This window comes from Arachis ipaensis, chromosome B03, assembly GCF_000816755.2.
Source record: "Arachis ipaensis cultivar K30076 chromosome B03, Araip1.1, whole genome shotgun sequence".
Taxonomy (NCBI): Eukaryota; Viridiplantae; Streptophyta; class Magnoliopsida; order Fabales; family Fabaceae; genus Arachis; species Arachis ipaensis.
In genome coordinates this window covers 128,813,705-128,827,393 of record NC_029787.2, presented here as the reverse complement: position 1 = coordinate 128,827,393, position 13,689 = coordinate 128,813,705, and the positions used below count along the sequence as shown (strand labels likewise).

General features: G+C 34.7%; 2 protein-coding genes and 1 long non-coding RNA gene across 7 annotated transcripts; 1 reads left to right on the top strand and 2 right to left on the bottom strand.

The window, feature by feature from the left end:
* LOC107631745 lies at positions 1,527-9,062 on the bottom strand. Of its 4 annotated transcripts, XM_016335284.2 has the most exons (10): positions 7,978-9,059; positions 7,558-7,800; positions 7,171-7,317; positions 5,602-6,935; positions 4,513-4,586; positions 4,133-4,211; positions 3,891-4,010; positions 3,151-3,257; positions 2,258-2,415; positions 1,527-2,050 (listed from the first exon to the last, which is right to left on the bottom strand). In XM_016335284.2, the coding sequence occupies exons 1-10, from the start codon at positions 8,674-8,676 to the stop codon at positions 1,814-1,816; spliced, it is 3,198 nt and encodes a 1,065-aa protein (XP_016190770.1). In that variant the 5' UTR covers positions 8,677-9,059; the 3' UTR covers positions 1,527-1,813. The 4 variants fall into 4 exon arrangements, with proteins under 4 accessions (XP_016190770.1, XP_020975457.1, XP_016190771.1 ...); XM_021119798.1 differs by lacking the exon at positions 7,558-7,800 and having other exon boundaries at positions 7,978-9,060; XM_016335285.2 differs by lacking the exons at positions 1,527-2,050; positions 2,258-2,415 and adding an exon at positions 2,656-2,814 and having other exon boundaries at positions 7,978-9,062.
* Positions 11,209-11,927, top strand: LOC110270426. Its single transcript, XR_002359935.1, has 2 exons — positions 11,209-11,714; positions 11,764-11,927. It is a non-coding gene; the product is annotated as an uncharacterized LOC110270426 (long non-coding RNA).
* LOC107631747 lies at positions 11,804-13,497 on the bottom strand. Of its 2 annotated transcripts, XM_021119799.1 has the most exons (6): positions 13,216-13,497; positions 12,981-13,120; positions 12,781-12,870; positions 12,497-12,655; positions 12,060-12,149; positions 11,804-11,906 (listed from the first exon to the last, which is right to left on the bottom strand). In XM_021119799.1, the coding sequence occupies exons 1-5, from the start codon at positions 13,364-13,366 to the stop codon at positions 12,075-12,077; spliced, it is 615 nt and encodes a 204-aa protein (XP_020975458.1). In that variant the 5' UTR covers positions 13,367-13,497; the 3' UTR covers positions 11,804-11,906; positions 12,060-12,074. The 2 variants fall into 2 exon arrangements, with proteins under 2 accessions (XP_020975458.1, XP_016190776.1); XM_016335290.2 differs by having other exon boundaries at positions 11,841-12,149; positions 13,216-13,494.

Sequence of the window (13,689 nt, the reverse complement as noted above, 5' to 3'; positions counted from 1 at the left end):
AAATTCAAAAGTATCTCCATTTTTTTAAAACTGCAAGTACAAACATATAGTTATTTTGATTTACTAAACATACCAGGAGTTTGTGTTTTTGAAAAGTATAAGTATTTTTTTAAAAAGCTTTACCAAACCAAACTTAAATGATGTTTCAAAAATAAAATTGAGGTAATATGCAAAACAGTTTTTAAAATTTTGAACATGAATTAAAATAGTCCTTTACTTTCATAGATGACTAAATAAGTCCCTTAAATTTACTTTCGTGAATCTCTGATAGTTTCTAACCCAAATTTTCATTAGTACAGTAGAATTGATAAGTGCCAACATAATATCCCAACGGTAAATTGATATGAACACTATATTAGTATGATCAAAACGATGTCTTAAATTAGTTGACTAGACTCAATTTAATTCTTTTTCTAATATAAAATCCTAATCCTAAAAAATTACAGTAACATCATCATCTTTGACTAGGTTTGTGTTTTTATCTTGTGATATATGAATTCATATAAGGCCCATAAGGCTACATTTGTTTATAGCAACCGGACACTAAGACATAAACATAGAGATTAAAATTGTGTTTAGCAAGTAGAATATAGATAAATATATTATGTTCTGAAATACTGAATTAGTATATTTTGTTTTTTAATTTTTTTATTATTACTATCAAATTTTTATAATTATATTTTTTTATTCTAAATTGTGTGAAGAAAAAAAAAATAAAGATAAATTAGTCTTTTTGTTATTTGTTCTATCTTATTTTTACTTCACTACCAAACAAAATAAAAAAATATTAATTTTTATTTCTGTCATATGTCATGTTCTCATTGTCTTGTCTTATTCTATTCTTAAAATCAAAAGCAACTTAAGAGAACACCAATGAATGTGTCGCTCACTAAACTCGTAACAAGATAAATAATCTATCCATTATTAGACTCTCTTCTGGCAACAAGGTATTCACACTTTCACTTCAATGATCATGTAAGATACTACGCGGACCAAAATTCACCAAAACAAACAAACAAACTCGCAGTGAGAAAAGAAGAAAAGTTGAAGATGATGCTATAATTTAGAGAAAGGACTAAATTAAATCCAATTAACTAATTTGAAATACCATTTTAAATTTGATCATGTTAAAATGTCGTATTTGGTATTGGCATTTAAAAGTCTAAGATAGCATTGTACTAACAAAGTGTGATTAGAAACCAACAGAAATTCACCAAAGTAAATTTAAAGACTTACTTGGTCATTTATTTATAAAAGTGAAAAACTATTTTGACTTCATTCAAAAATTCAGGAACCATTTTAGACATTAACTAAACTTTATAAAGATTTAATGTTTAGTAAGGCTGCAAGTGTAAAGTTTCACATAAAATGCCGCTTGTCTAACAAATGTTTAAAAGCTATCATTAAGGATCTGCCGCATTCAATCGATTATTTCATTGATGATCCATTTCTTGGTAAGCCTAGCAGCCAGCAGGGTCTCCATTTCCTGGCAGAATACCCCATGCTGGCAGGCTCAAAAGCAGAGGGGAAAATGTAACCATGGGGATTGGCCATTTGCCCATTATGTCTAGTAATATTCTACTGAATCAACAAAATTCTCTTTAAGACAATCTACATAGAAAGAAACTACTACATCATTTCTGGGAAGACTACTGTACAATTCTATACATTGGAAAAGAACCACCACTACGTGGATATCAATCAAAGAATAAAAGAAAGCATAAACTCATCACACCGATCAAGCCAAAAAGGAATATGAAAACCCAAATCGAATGAATGAAATGAATGTAAACTAACAAAGAGCAAAATAGATTTATGATGAACATCTTACTACCAACGGACAGACCATTTTTTCTGCATGGATTGCCTTCAACAATGACACAAACTTCAGAAGGTTATCTTTGCAGAACCACTTAAGCTTCAATTTAAGCGGTCCTAGAGCAGAGTTTCCCTGGTTGACAGCTTCAAGGTTCATTTGGGTAGACGGTCGGAATTCTGCCGCTGGATACGTCAGAACCAAAGTCACACAGCTCTCGCCAACCTCAATGACCTGTTAAGTGTTACAGAATAAGCTAAGCAATGAATGTTTAGGTACACAAGAAAAGGGAAGGCTTAGACTTATTTAATGGGAAACTTTGTGTTGTCCACAGTAGTTTCTCTCTCTAGGAAGATGGCTAAGTATTATGTATTGTGATGACTGGTGAGGTATTGCAAATTTGCAATGATGTAAGATGTTCAAAACTCTCAGGAAGCTTACCACTTTTGTAATGTCAGGAATGGAGCAACAAGATTCAACTCTGAAATAGGGAGACACGGAAGAATCTGATGACAATGAGAACAGCTGCTTAACATCTTCAATGCATAAAAGCACATAACCTTTAATCACAAAGAGCGATCTCGAGACCCATGATTTTTCTGTAAGTTGAAAACGAAAACTTTATTTCTGTAAATTAATATTTAATTTAAAAAATATATAAATCATTGCAATTATTAATTCCATGTTTTCAACCCTACTACAGTTAAATAGTACAAGATAGTCTCTGAAACAATTATGACTAAGTGGATATAGAGCTAATAATAAGGGTTTTGCTGCATAGTGTAGAAAGGACATTTGCTAAAGATACAGCACTGGAAGTTTTTAAAATCCTTTTATACATTTAGTATCACTGAAAACATGATGGAAAGCTTTGGAGCAACGGATGAGTTGTCTCCATGTGACCTCAAGTTCAAGGGCTCAAGCTGTGTTCCCCACTGATACAATTATCAGGTTTGGCTGCCTACATTACACCCTTTGTGTGCAGTCCTTTCCGGACCCTGCATTAACATGGGATGATTGGCCATCGGTTCATCTAATGGAAAAAATCTTCTCCAAGAATATCATTTTATAACTAGTTCTGATATGCTTCTATAAATGTTATCTTTCAGGAGTCAGAGCTACAAAGTATCTAGAAATCTGGTGACAAAAAAAATATACAGGAAATGACCATTGCAGCCAACTGAGGTTAACTCGGTAGTTCAGTCTTCCCCCTCCCCATAGGTACTGGGCTTCTACGGGTCACCAAAAACAGATATGACCACTGTCTGCCATTCTCATTCCAAATTGAGTATAAAGAATTAAGTGCAACATAAAATGATTGGAAAGAAGTGTACCGTTGCTATTGTTACAACTGACAAGCACCATGGAATACTGATATATGCTCACATTTGAACCACCACACACTAGGTTGTCAAACAACTGAACCTGAACCTGCTCCAAACTGCCATTTAAATTTCCAAAACCAGTCTATTATAACAGGACGAATTAGAAAGAACAAAAAATGGAAGAAGAAAATAAACATGGTCCTAACAAAATAGAGTAATAAATTATTTGAACTTTGAAAACCAATAGGAGAAAAAGCACCATACCCTATAAAACTTTTAGCTACATGCACTTTACCCCAAGAGTTTTGAACTTGTGCAAATCGACCATCTGACCATTTCCTAACCACAAAAATTGACTCATCTTTCCTCTATTTGTTAACAGAAATAGAACAAGTTGAAAAACCATTCAAATTGACTCTTCTGTCATCTATCGTTAACAGACCCAAGTTAAAAAATGTATTGCATATTAAGTTGCACATCGTTCTTTAGCTAAGAGGCACTGAAGTGCACATGAAATGATGCACTTATTTTTGGGGTATAGTGCACTTATTTTCCATTATTAATGAACAAAAAGTTGGGTTGATTTGCACGCTGTTAACGTTCTAGGGGTAAAGTACACATGACCTATAGTTCACGGGGTAAAGTTCTTTTTTTTTCTATAAAAAATAAACTTTCATAGAGACATGCATTTAAAGAAAATGAAATTATCTATATAAACTATCACTCAAATTAATATTTTATAGGTATACCTTTTTATTGAGCATCTACCATTTCCAACACATGAATCAAGCATGTTACATAATAGCTCTCGTGATTTCTCAATGTTTCTTGTTACGAAAAGGTATGTTTCACCACCCTCAAAGTTCACCCTGAGAAGCCAAAAGATTACATATACAAAGCTGCTGTTTTTAGGCTCAAAAGTCGAAACATATCCAGGTGATTCAGAAGTTGCTACTTTTTTTTAGCTCAAAAAACATGCAAGTGCACTGACCTTAACAGCTGAAGCCCCATCCCAACAAGCACTTCGAAAACTTCTTCTACCTTGTGGCAACTCAACACACTCAAAGTTCCTGGATGGCATTTTAAGAAGGCTTTTTTAGTACATATATGTATATATGTGTATATATAAGCAGCAATCAGGAGAGAAAGTTATCAAGATATGGATAAAATGTTCAACTTTTATAAGGTGTGAATATGGTTGTGAAAATGCCATTGTTTGCAGTAGGTGGTTGTGAAAATATGATAAGTGGCAAGCATTAAGAGAAATTCCACATTTTACATAAATTAATATGATAATCATGGGAAATTGGGCAAAGAGAATCCACTATAGATACGGGGAAGTTCAAGTGCCAACAGAAGGTCATAGCCTACCTGACCCTTCAGAAGCTACATTGATTAGTAGCACATAGAGCTTCTTAAGACTGCTCAGCAGTACTGCAACCTCTCTACATGGGGAAAACAATAAATAACAAAAGTCATGTCTGGAATGTGCAACTTTTAGAGTACAAATAATAATAATCAGTTCAGAACAACATAAACAGATAATTATTTTGGAAAGATTCATGCTTCCTATGGCGATTACCAATGGATCTAGAACTGAACTTGACAGAGAAAAAAGAAAAAGAAATAAAATCAAGTAATGCAGCTCAAACATTTTACATTACTATTTTGTGAAATGAAATTCATCATCTATAAAATATGTTTCAGAATTCTTCACAACAGTTTTGAACTTTTTATCTACTTGATCCTTTATATATATTTAGAGATTAATAAAAGCTTTTTGCAAATATTTGACAACAATACAACACACAATTTTCCACTTTATTTAAAAAGGTATATATGAAATTTTTATTTGATTATTCCAATGCAAATATTATGATTTGCTTCACATGATTATGATTATTAAAATGTGATACTCATTTACAAGAATTCTCTAGTACTCCTTTCAAATTAAAATAGAAGCTCAAGGCAAATATCATTTCTTTGTTACACCAAAGGGTAAGTATTCAGACTCTCAAAAAGATGGCTAGTTTGGTACTATCCTTGCTTCTTCTTATTATTATTATTATAAAAAAAGAAGGAAAAAGAAACTGTGTCATTTATATAAATCTCCATGGAGAACTATTGAATGCAAATCAATAGGAAACAGTGTTACTTTGACAGTTAGAACAATGGAAAAAATTGATTGATATATATAAGAAAGACTATGAGAGAAAACAGTTGTCATTACAAATATGCGCAACGATAAACATTTGCAGAGCTAATGCTCACCATGGGTAAAAAGCATAAGAAATTTTAAACACAAAAGAAGTGATTATAAACAATAATTGACTCAGCCTCAGAAACAATTTACTGTATATACCCAGTATTATGCTAAGTAAACAAAATTGTCAGATAAAGTTATTAACCATTTGACTCTTCTTATCAAATTTACTTAAATTCTTGTGAACTGATAATTACCTTTCTATATAAATCGCCTCCCTCTGAATGACACAGCTACAACGCATGCAATGACTACAGATCTCACTAGCTTCAGAATCAGCAACACTCGAATTGAAATATGTAACTATAAAATCATCATTCTCTTGGGCACGGGAATTATGCACGGAAAATTCAGAAGAATCATCAGTGTGCAGTTCATTCTTCAAATTTCCCGATATAGGTCCTTGACTAATCTGCTCTTGTTCTTGGGACGCACTGCCATCTGTATTCTCTTCTAAAATTGACACAAATCGCTTCTTGACCTTTTTCTTGACTTTTCTTGTCAATGAATCGGCATCTTCGCTCACAAAAGAAGTATTTGCATCATTGTGACTACTAGCAGCAAAATTAATTGAACATTGCTTAGAATTTTCATCACTTAGAGAACCAAATAAAGAAATGCCATTTTCTATTGCATGAGGAATTCCCTGGCTTGGGTTGTAAAACATGTCCTTGGGTTGATTTTGGGGAACATGACCATTGACATTCCCATTCACATAATTTTTGCTTAACAAATTATCATCCCCAGGAACTGGTGGCTCAAATTCACTGTGATCAACTTCACTACCGCTCGTGTTACTGTCAGAAGATGCCACTGAAAAGGAATCTGCGGAAAGCTGCAAAATTTCCTCCTCCATGTGTTGCCGACGATGAAAAAGGTCTTCTTGAAAATGGGGAGGAGATGAGGGGCATACAGATGATGACTGAGACCCATATACGCCATTAATAGTGGTCAATGGTGATATGTTGACATTTTCGGCCATTCTATAGGCTCTTTGATCAGCAACAGTGTCAGCAAGTGAATAAGATTTAAGTTGATCCACATCCACTCCTCCCAAATCAGAAAGACTAGCAGTAAAGTGTGAACCTCTATAATCAAAGTATTGCTGCCTACACATATCTACAAAAGAATTATCTGATTCCAAAATATTCATGCTACTTTCATCTCCTGATGCTAGGGCAGAGTCTGATGCATATCTCGAGACTTCCCCAGATTTCTCCTGATTCGTCTTGTCTCTGAAGTAATGTTTTTTCTGATGATGCAAAGCAGTTCTGGCTTCTTTGCTAGTTCCCACCGATTTATCACAAGCAATATCCATCCATTCTTTGAATTCTCGCAACCAAAGAATAGAACGCTCTTTCTTCATATGCTCAACTTTGTTTATCAAATCCACCACTTCAGCTTCATCATTAGATAAATCAGGCTCCTCTCTATTTAGAATTTCATTCACACATGATGCAGATTCCTCATCCGAACATGAGCTAGTCATCACTTCTTCATTCTTAATACTGGCTAGACGAATGACCTTCCTCTGCTTGGGGGGAAAACAATAAAACATAATAACACAATGTTTATCTCCAAATAGATAAAAAATGAAATTGGCAGATTTTTCAACAATGCAATAGAAAATAATCCAGATAAAATTAGCATCTATTCTGAAGTTCAATTTTCAGAATAATAGGTTCAATTTCAGAAGTTAGCAAAAAACCCAACGTGCAACAGGTATCATTTATACAAATACACATCCAATTTCACCTATTACATACCCTTCTATTATTGCCCGCTTCCACTGTAGACTCATCCTTTGCAGGCACATAAATCCCAAAGCTGGCAGGTTGCTTATGCATACTGGCAATAATTATTTGTCTCTTCCAAAAATCTTCAGTGCTCATTTCCTTGTCATCTAATTTTAACTGATTGGCACAGGAAGAAAAATATAAGTTTAGAAAGGTGGGGGGAAACAACTGAAAGCAAGAACGAATTAAATGATGTCTGAAAATGACCTCAGGGAAAAGAAAAACAAAAATACAATTAAACAACAAGAATAAGCCAACAGGACAATCAACATCTCAAGTAAGAGTATACTCTACAAAGCCACAAGTAGATACACCGCATGTGTGAGTGTGTAAAAGCAAATAACATTTAACTTAAACCTTTTCTGCGCAGACGAAGATGCTAAAAACTTGTGCTCTATACCATCGAGCACAGCATAAAGGATTTCCTTCCAACCACAAGCTTTGGAGATTTGGAAGGCCAGCAAGGAACTCAAGCTCTGAAAACTTCGAAATAATATTGTAGGAAACATCAAGTGCTTCAAGTGACCTCAACTTCTCAATCCCAGACAAAGTAGTGAGAGCATTGTTCCTCAAAACTAGTTTAACAATATGACAGGATACCTGCATGATCCAACACAATTGGCATATGGGTCCAAGAGCTAGCTCGTAAAAGACGAACACACAATTAAAACAAAGGACATTAAAATTGTTCCGGCAAATAGTTTCCTTTTATAGCATTTAAGTGTTTCTAAGTGACTGGTTACCACAACCAGCTGGCATAATCAACCATATAGGTACCTGGGTGAAGGGAGCAAATGATCTGAGATGATTGAAGCCAAGGTCCAAATGTTTCAATTTGGCACACTTATGAAGATTGTCTACCTTGGCAAACTTGTTCCTGCTAAGGTCAAGCGTTTCAACAGCAGGAAGAAGCTGCAGAGACTCGTCCATGAGAACCAAGGCATTGCAAGCGCAGGAGACAAAGGAGAGGCGGTTCCACTGGGGAGAGTCCTTGATTTCAGTGATCCTGCTAGCAAAGACATGGCGGAGAGCATCGGTGGAATTGTGACAAATGATCTTCTCGAGAGTGTGGCGGAGGTCGAGCAAGGCTCTGGCGGCGGAGGTGGAGAGGTCGCAGCCCCTGAGCTCAAGAACCTTCAAGCGGCCAAAGGGGAGGAAGGACAAGGGAGTGGGGTCCCTGATGGGGGGAGGGAGCACAGAGACCACCTTGAGGGAGGTCAGCAGGCGGAGGATCCGTCGCAGCTGCTCGAGGGCGCGGTGATCCCCCAGGTCCGAGACGTATGCCCTAAGGTAGTCCACCGGTGCCCCCGCCAGCATGCTCTCCAGCTCATGCAGTGCCTCCAGCCTCGACTGCACGTAGTGCAACCCCGCCGGGTTCAGCTTCAGTACCACCGTCCCCTCGATCAGCGGCCCCGCGTGCTCCTCCACGAACTTCACCAACTTCTCCAGGTACCGATCTCCCGTCACAATCGCCATCTGATTCCCCCCTTTCGCGCTCTAATTAGGGTTTCTACCGACAAAAGCAAGCTGCCGTCTTCATGAAAAGAACCGCCGCGTCAACTCAACACAGACACGAGAGAAAGGCGTATCATGTATGATTTATGTACCTACAACTGCTGCAGCAGCAGCAGCAGCAGAAGAAGAACAGCTTCTACTTGAGAATAACCAGAGGATGAAGAAAGAAAATGAAGGAGAGAATATCGAGGAAGCGAACGAATTCAGAGTAGAAAGCCAGAGAAAGGTGGTTTGGGAGGGATGGGCGAAACAGAAACGGCCATGGGTACGGATGAAGAGAAGCGTTTGAGAATTGAGATGGTGACTCTTTTTTTTTTTTCTATTTTTGTTGTAATAAAATCGGTTCAAAAAATTATAATTCTAATTAACTAATGATTGAGGGTTTAACAAATTGCTAAACAACACAACATATTATATTAAAAATAAATTAAATTATATATATTTATACATAAATATATTAAATATTAATTTTAATAATTAATTTTAATGTATAAATAATATTTTTAAAAAATTAAATTAAAAAAATTATATCAAAGCGAAGTTATATCGTATACGGAAATCTATCAGGAAAGGATCTGTAATACCATCCTTTTTATCATTTTAAGTTAAAACAAATTTCTTGAAATGATTGTCATTTTAATATATCTCTTTTCTACTATCTTCTCTTATCCGTAACTATGATCATTCCATAATCCAGCTCTCTAATATCTATGTACTGCCTCTCTTTTAAGAATGTTGCTTCAACGTGTTAAACCAATTCCTTTTTTATTTGTATATTTATTTTAGAGAAATGTTAGGGCCAGCAACTTTTGTGATTTATAGCTATCAAATAACTATCAATAATAATTTTAATGGTGTGAGATTTCATCCAATGATACTTTTTTTTGCTAGTTACATGCTGACCAAAATTTAACAAAGTTACTGGTCCTAGACTTTTCATTTTTTTTATACTTAATAGAGGAAATGAATGAATCTCATATAGGGCTGTGTTAAAGTGTAGAATTTCGATGTTCAAATATAATTAAGATTTATTATTTATCAATTCTATTAGAACATTTATTTTCCACTAATAAAATTTGCCATCTTACTCAGGTATTGTGACTCTCTTCTATATTCTAACAACAAATTGGAATATAATGACAAAACAAAAAATTGGTAATTCTTTTATAATTACTTATATTCTTGATCAATTTTATTGAATCACTATTCTTTTTTTTTCCCCCTTGGAATCTTCGTTGTGTATACTGATACGAATCGGATAATACGATATTGGCATTCATAAATGTGTTAACTGAGAAAAGAGAAAGAAGGCTAAAGAAAGATAGACTAAATTCATAAATGTATTTAGTTTTTATAATTAACATAACTTTTTATTTATTAAATATGTATCAATTTCTATTTTAATAGTAAATCATGATTATGTACCATTGATAAATTTTGTTAATCTTGTTATAGAACGGCTAAATCTGTTATGCAACGTTCTCTGCTAATTTTGTTTCTTCCTTTGTTTAAAGTTCACCCTACGCTCAGACCTGCGCGTGAATGGTTCTGCTGTATACATGCAAATGCAATGAAAAAAATGGACAAGAGATTCATGAATCTAGTGCAAGCTGCACCAGCACGTGAATGGGCAGAATGGCTCTTGTACATACATGCATGCTGCATGCCTAACCAATCATTTTGGTTTCCAGTCAAATAACAATTGGGTATTTCAATTTAGTAGCGCTTGTGATGAGGAATAAAAGTGCACTCAACGATAGAGAGAAATATACAAATACTGAGACGATGGGAGGCACAGCTTCACTTTGAACGAGGTAGTTAAGAAATAGGATAAAGTACTAAATTGGTCTCCTATGTTTGGACGTAATTCTGTTTTGATCCTTAAGGTTTAAAGTGTCATATTTGAATCCAAAAATGTTTCATTTAGCATCAATTTAGTCCCACAATAAGGTCAAAGTTAAATAATTAACGAAATGTCCTACATAACAACAGTACAAGAACAAAATTGATAATCTAGAGAACATGTACAAGCTTCAGAGGCACAAAATCAACCGTTAATGCATTAATATATTTATTTATTATTTTTCTTATAATATAAATAAAATAAATGTATTGATGCATCAACGGTTGATTTTGTGCCTCTGGAACTTGTACATATTTTCTAGATTATCGATTTTGTTCTTGTACTGTTGTCATGTAGGACATTTCATTAATTATTTAAGTTTGGCCTCAATGTGAGACTAAATTGATGTTAAATGAAACTCTTTTGGATTCAAATAGGACACTTTAAACCTTAAAGACTAAAACAGAATTACGCCCAAACATAGGGACCAATTTAGTACTTTACCCTAAGAAATATTTAAGGTAGTAGTTGTTTTCAAAGACCAACTAAAACTTAGTGTTATATTTGATAGCTAAAAGTTAAAACTAAAATTTCAGTCTCAAAAAACACACAATTTTAATTTTTTTAGTATTTTTAAATGAGGAGTACTAGATTTTTTTAGTATTTTTAAATGAGAAGTACTAAGAGGCTAGCAACTTTTGTGATTTGTAGCTATCAAGTAACTATCAATAATATTTTTAATGGTGAAAAATTTTATCCAGTAGTGTACGATTACTCACTTTTCTTTTGCTGGTTACATACTAGCCATAATTTAATAAAGTTGCTAGTCCCTAGACTTTTCCTTTTTAAAAAATAAAAACACAAAAAACTAAAATTTTTAGACACGGACTGAAATTTTATCAACATTTTTTTATACTTAAATATTTTAGTAAATATTCTTATTTTCATATTCATATTTATTTTGAACCCAATAACATTCTTAGTCATATACCTTTTATACCAAACATAATACAAAGACTTAATTTAATTTCAGCTTTTATCTTCCATTCCATGTTTCTCAATCTCAGCCTTTCCACCAAAAGCATCCTAAATGTCAATGACCTTACTACAACCAATGCTTGGGATAAGATTAGCACGTCAGTCAAGTTAGATATCAGTTGAGAATTGAGATATTCGATATTCTGATATTGTGAATGCAACACTAGAATATATATATATATATAGATATAGAGAGAGAGGGGTGAGTTTGTGCATGAAAGGAGTTAGAAAGTAAGAGAAGTCCTCGTTGTAACAATCCATTTTTTTTATAGACTCTATCTCGAGCTCTGCTCTGCTTCATCTGTTTTTCCTTCAATGGCAAGGAACATTGATTTTAACAAGTTGTCTAATCTTTTTTTCTGAACTGAACTTAGTCAACTAGGACCATATAGACTGGAATATTCTGTTTCATTTACAGTTACAGTGGTAAGATCTTAGATTATTATATATACAAACAAGTTACCTGCTTCCCACAAACTTAGCGTCTCTTCTCTTCCTCAATTTCCTCAAGCAGAGCCTCTAGCTCTGCTTCTGTTAGGGACTCTAACCGTTTCTGCACATTCAAAATTAATTTGTAAAAAATTCCATATACTAATCTCCTAAAGTAAGGTAGTAATTAAGTGATACTAATAAATCTGTTCACAACACAATAACCAATATACAATAACTCAATAAAATTCGGGAAACAGTATTCCCAGGCATGTTATGTTGAGGACCAATGTGATCACCGACTATTTTATCCTAAGTTTACAAATTAAGACGTTTGTATGGAAAAATATTTCTGACTAAAATAAAAGTAATATTTAGTGTGCAATGCCACATGACCAACAAAATTGATCACACTTGGCTAAGGCTAAATTCTATACAATAGAAGCAACCTTGTTAATATTATTATGTTACCTCCATCACTTTGCTTTCATAGTCACGCAGTTGTTGAGCATATGTCATTTCCTTGTTTGAAACTCTGAAGATATATGTTGAGATCCATCCAACTGTGAGGCCCAGAACCAGCACCAGTTGAACTACGTTTCCTGCTTGTAGTGGATCAACTCCAACAAACTGCCAAAAAAATTGCAACTGCAAGGTTAATCCCAATGCGTAAATGAATGCCTATAGAAAATCCATATCTCATGGTATGTTAAAACAAGAGTGGAAGGATAATCCAATAACTGAAACCAAGGTACCTCTAATCCAGCTTTTAAGGCAATGCCAAGGAAAGTAACTCCGAGTCCAATTAAGAGAACATCTTTCCTTGTATATCCAAATGGTGTCTTCTGTAACATCCAAAAATATAGTTAAAGCGAGCACACATCATTACTTACTTCCTTGATTCCTTCAAATAGTACATATTTGACAAAAATGATGGAGTGATAGTGATACATGCCTGTGCTTGAGGAGAGGGAGAGGGAGTGCTAGCAGGGTCTGAAGATGAACTATTTTTAATTGTACGGATAGAGAATCTGTTACGTTTTGCTTCGAATGATGCAAGCGTCTTTGCATTTAGGGTTGTGGAACGGGGAACCACTGTTCCGGAAGAAAAAGAACCCAAGGGTCAGATCTGAAATAGAAGGAATAATAAATAGTTGAGTACTGAATAGGAGTTAATTGAGGTGGCTGACCTGTCCCTGTGTTGAAGCTTGAAGGGGTTGGCAAAGAAGAAGCACGCAGACTCAGAAAGGAGGGGATTGCGCAACCTTGGAGTGGAAGGGTGAAATTTGCATATCCTATTCCGTATCCAATTCCAATTGGAGGAGAAGAAGGGGCCATCATAGAACAAAAGCAAGAATTTGAAACAGCGAGCGGGCGAAGGAGGATAAGTTAGTGAGTGGAGTCATAGTGCAAAATGAGATTAGAATTGATATTTAGATGAGATGGCACTTGAGATATGAGGCTAGATAGCCCTGTTTTGTGTGGTGTAATGTGTTGCTTGTCCAACCGCGTTGCAAATTCCTCTACCTCCTTCCCTTGTACACGTGTGGCTAGTAGCTACACCTTGCCTTTCATGGGAGAATTCAGCGAGGGTTTATTTGGTCTCTTTTTTTTTATTTTTAGTACTTTTTATTTTTAAATTTTTGTTAAAAAATAAAAAATAA

Excerpts from the sequence above, each read along its gene's own strand:
- LOC107631745 (XM_016335284.2), bottom strand. The coding sequence starts at position 8,676 with ATGGCGATTGTGACGGGAGATCGGTACCTGGAGAAGTTGGTGAAGTTC. Across the intron at positions 7,318-7,557 it reads TCTTCGTCTGCGCAGAAAAG|TTAAAATTAGATGACAAGGA; the intron begins GTTTAAGTTAAA and ends TGTGCCAATCAG. Across the intron at positions 4,212-4,512 it reads TGTAGCTTCTGAAGGGTCAG|GAACTTTGAGTGTGTTGAGT; the intron begins GTAGGCTATGAC and ends AATGCCATCCAG.
- LOC107631747 (XM_021119799.1), bottom strand. The coding sequence starts at position 13,366 with ATGATGGCCCCTTCTTCTCCTCCAATTGGAATTGGATACGGAATAGGA. Across the intron at positions 13,121-13,215 it reads AAGCTTCAACACAGGGACAG|TGGTTCCCCGTTCCACAACC; the intron begins GTCAGCCACCTC and ends CTTCCGGAACAG. Across the intron at positions 12,871-12,980 it reads CTCCCTCTCCTCAAGCACAG|AAGACACCATTTGGATATAC; the intron begins GCATGTATCACT and ends TGGATGTTACAG.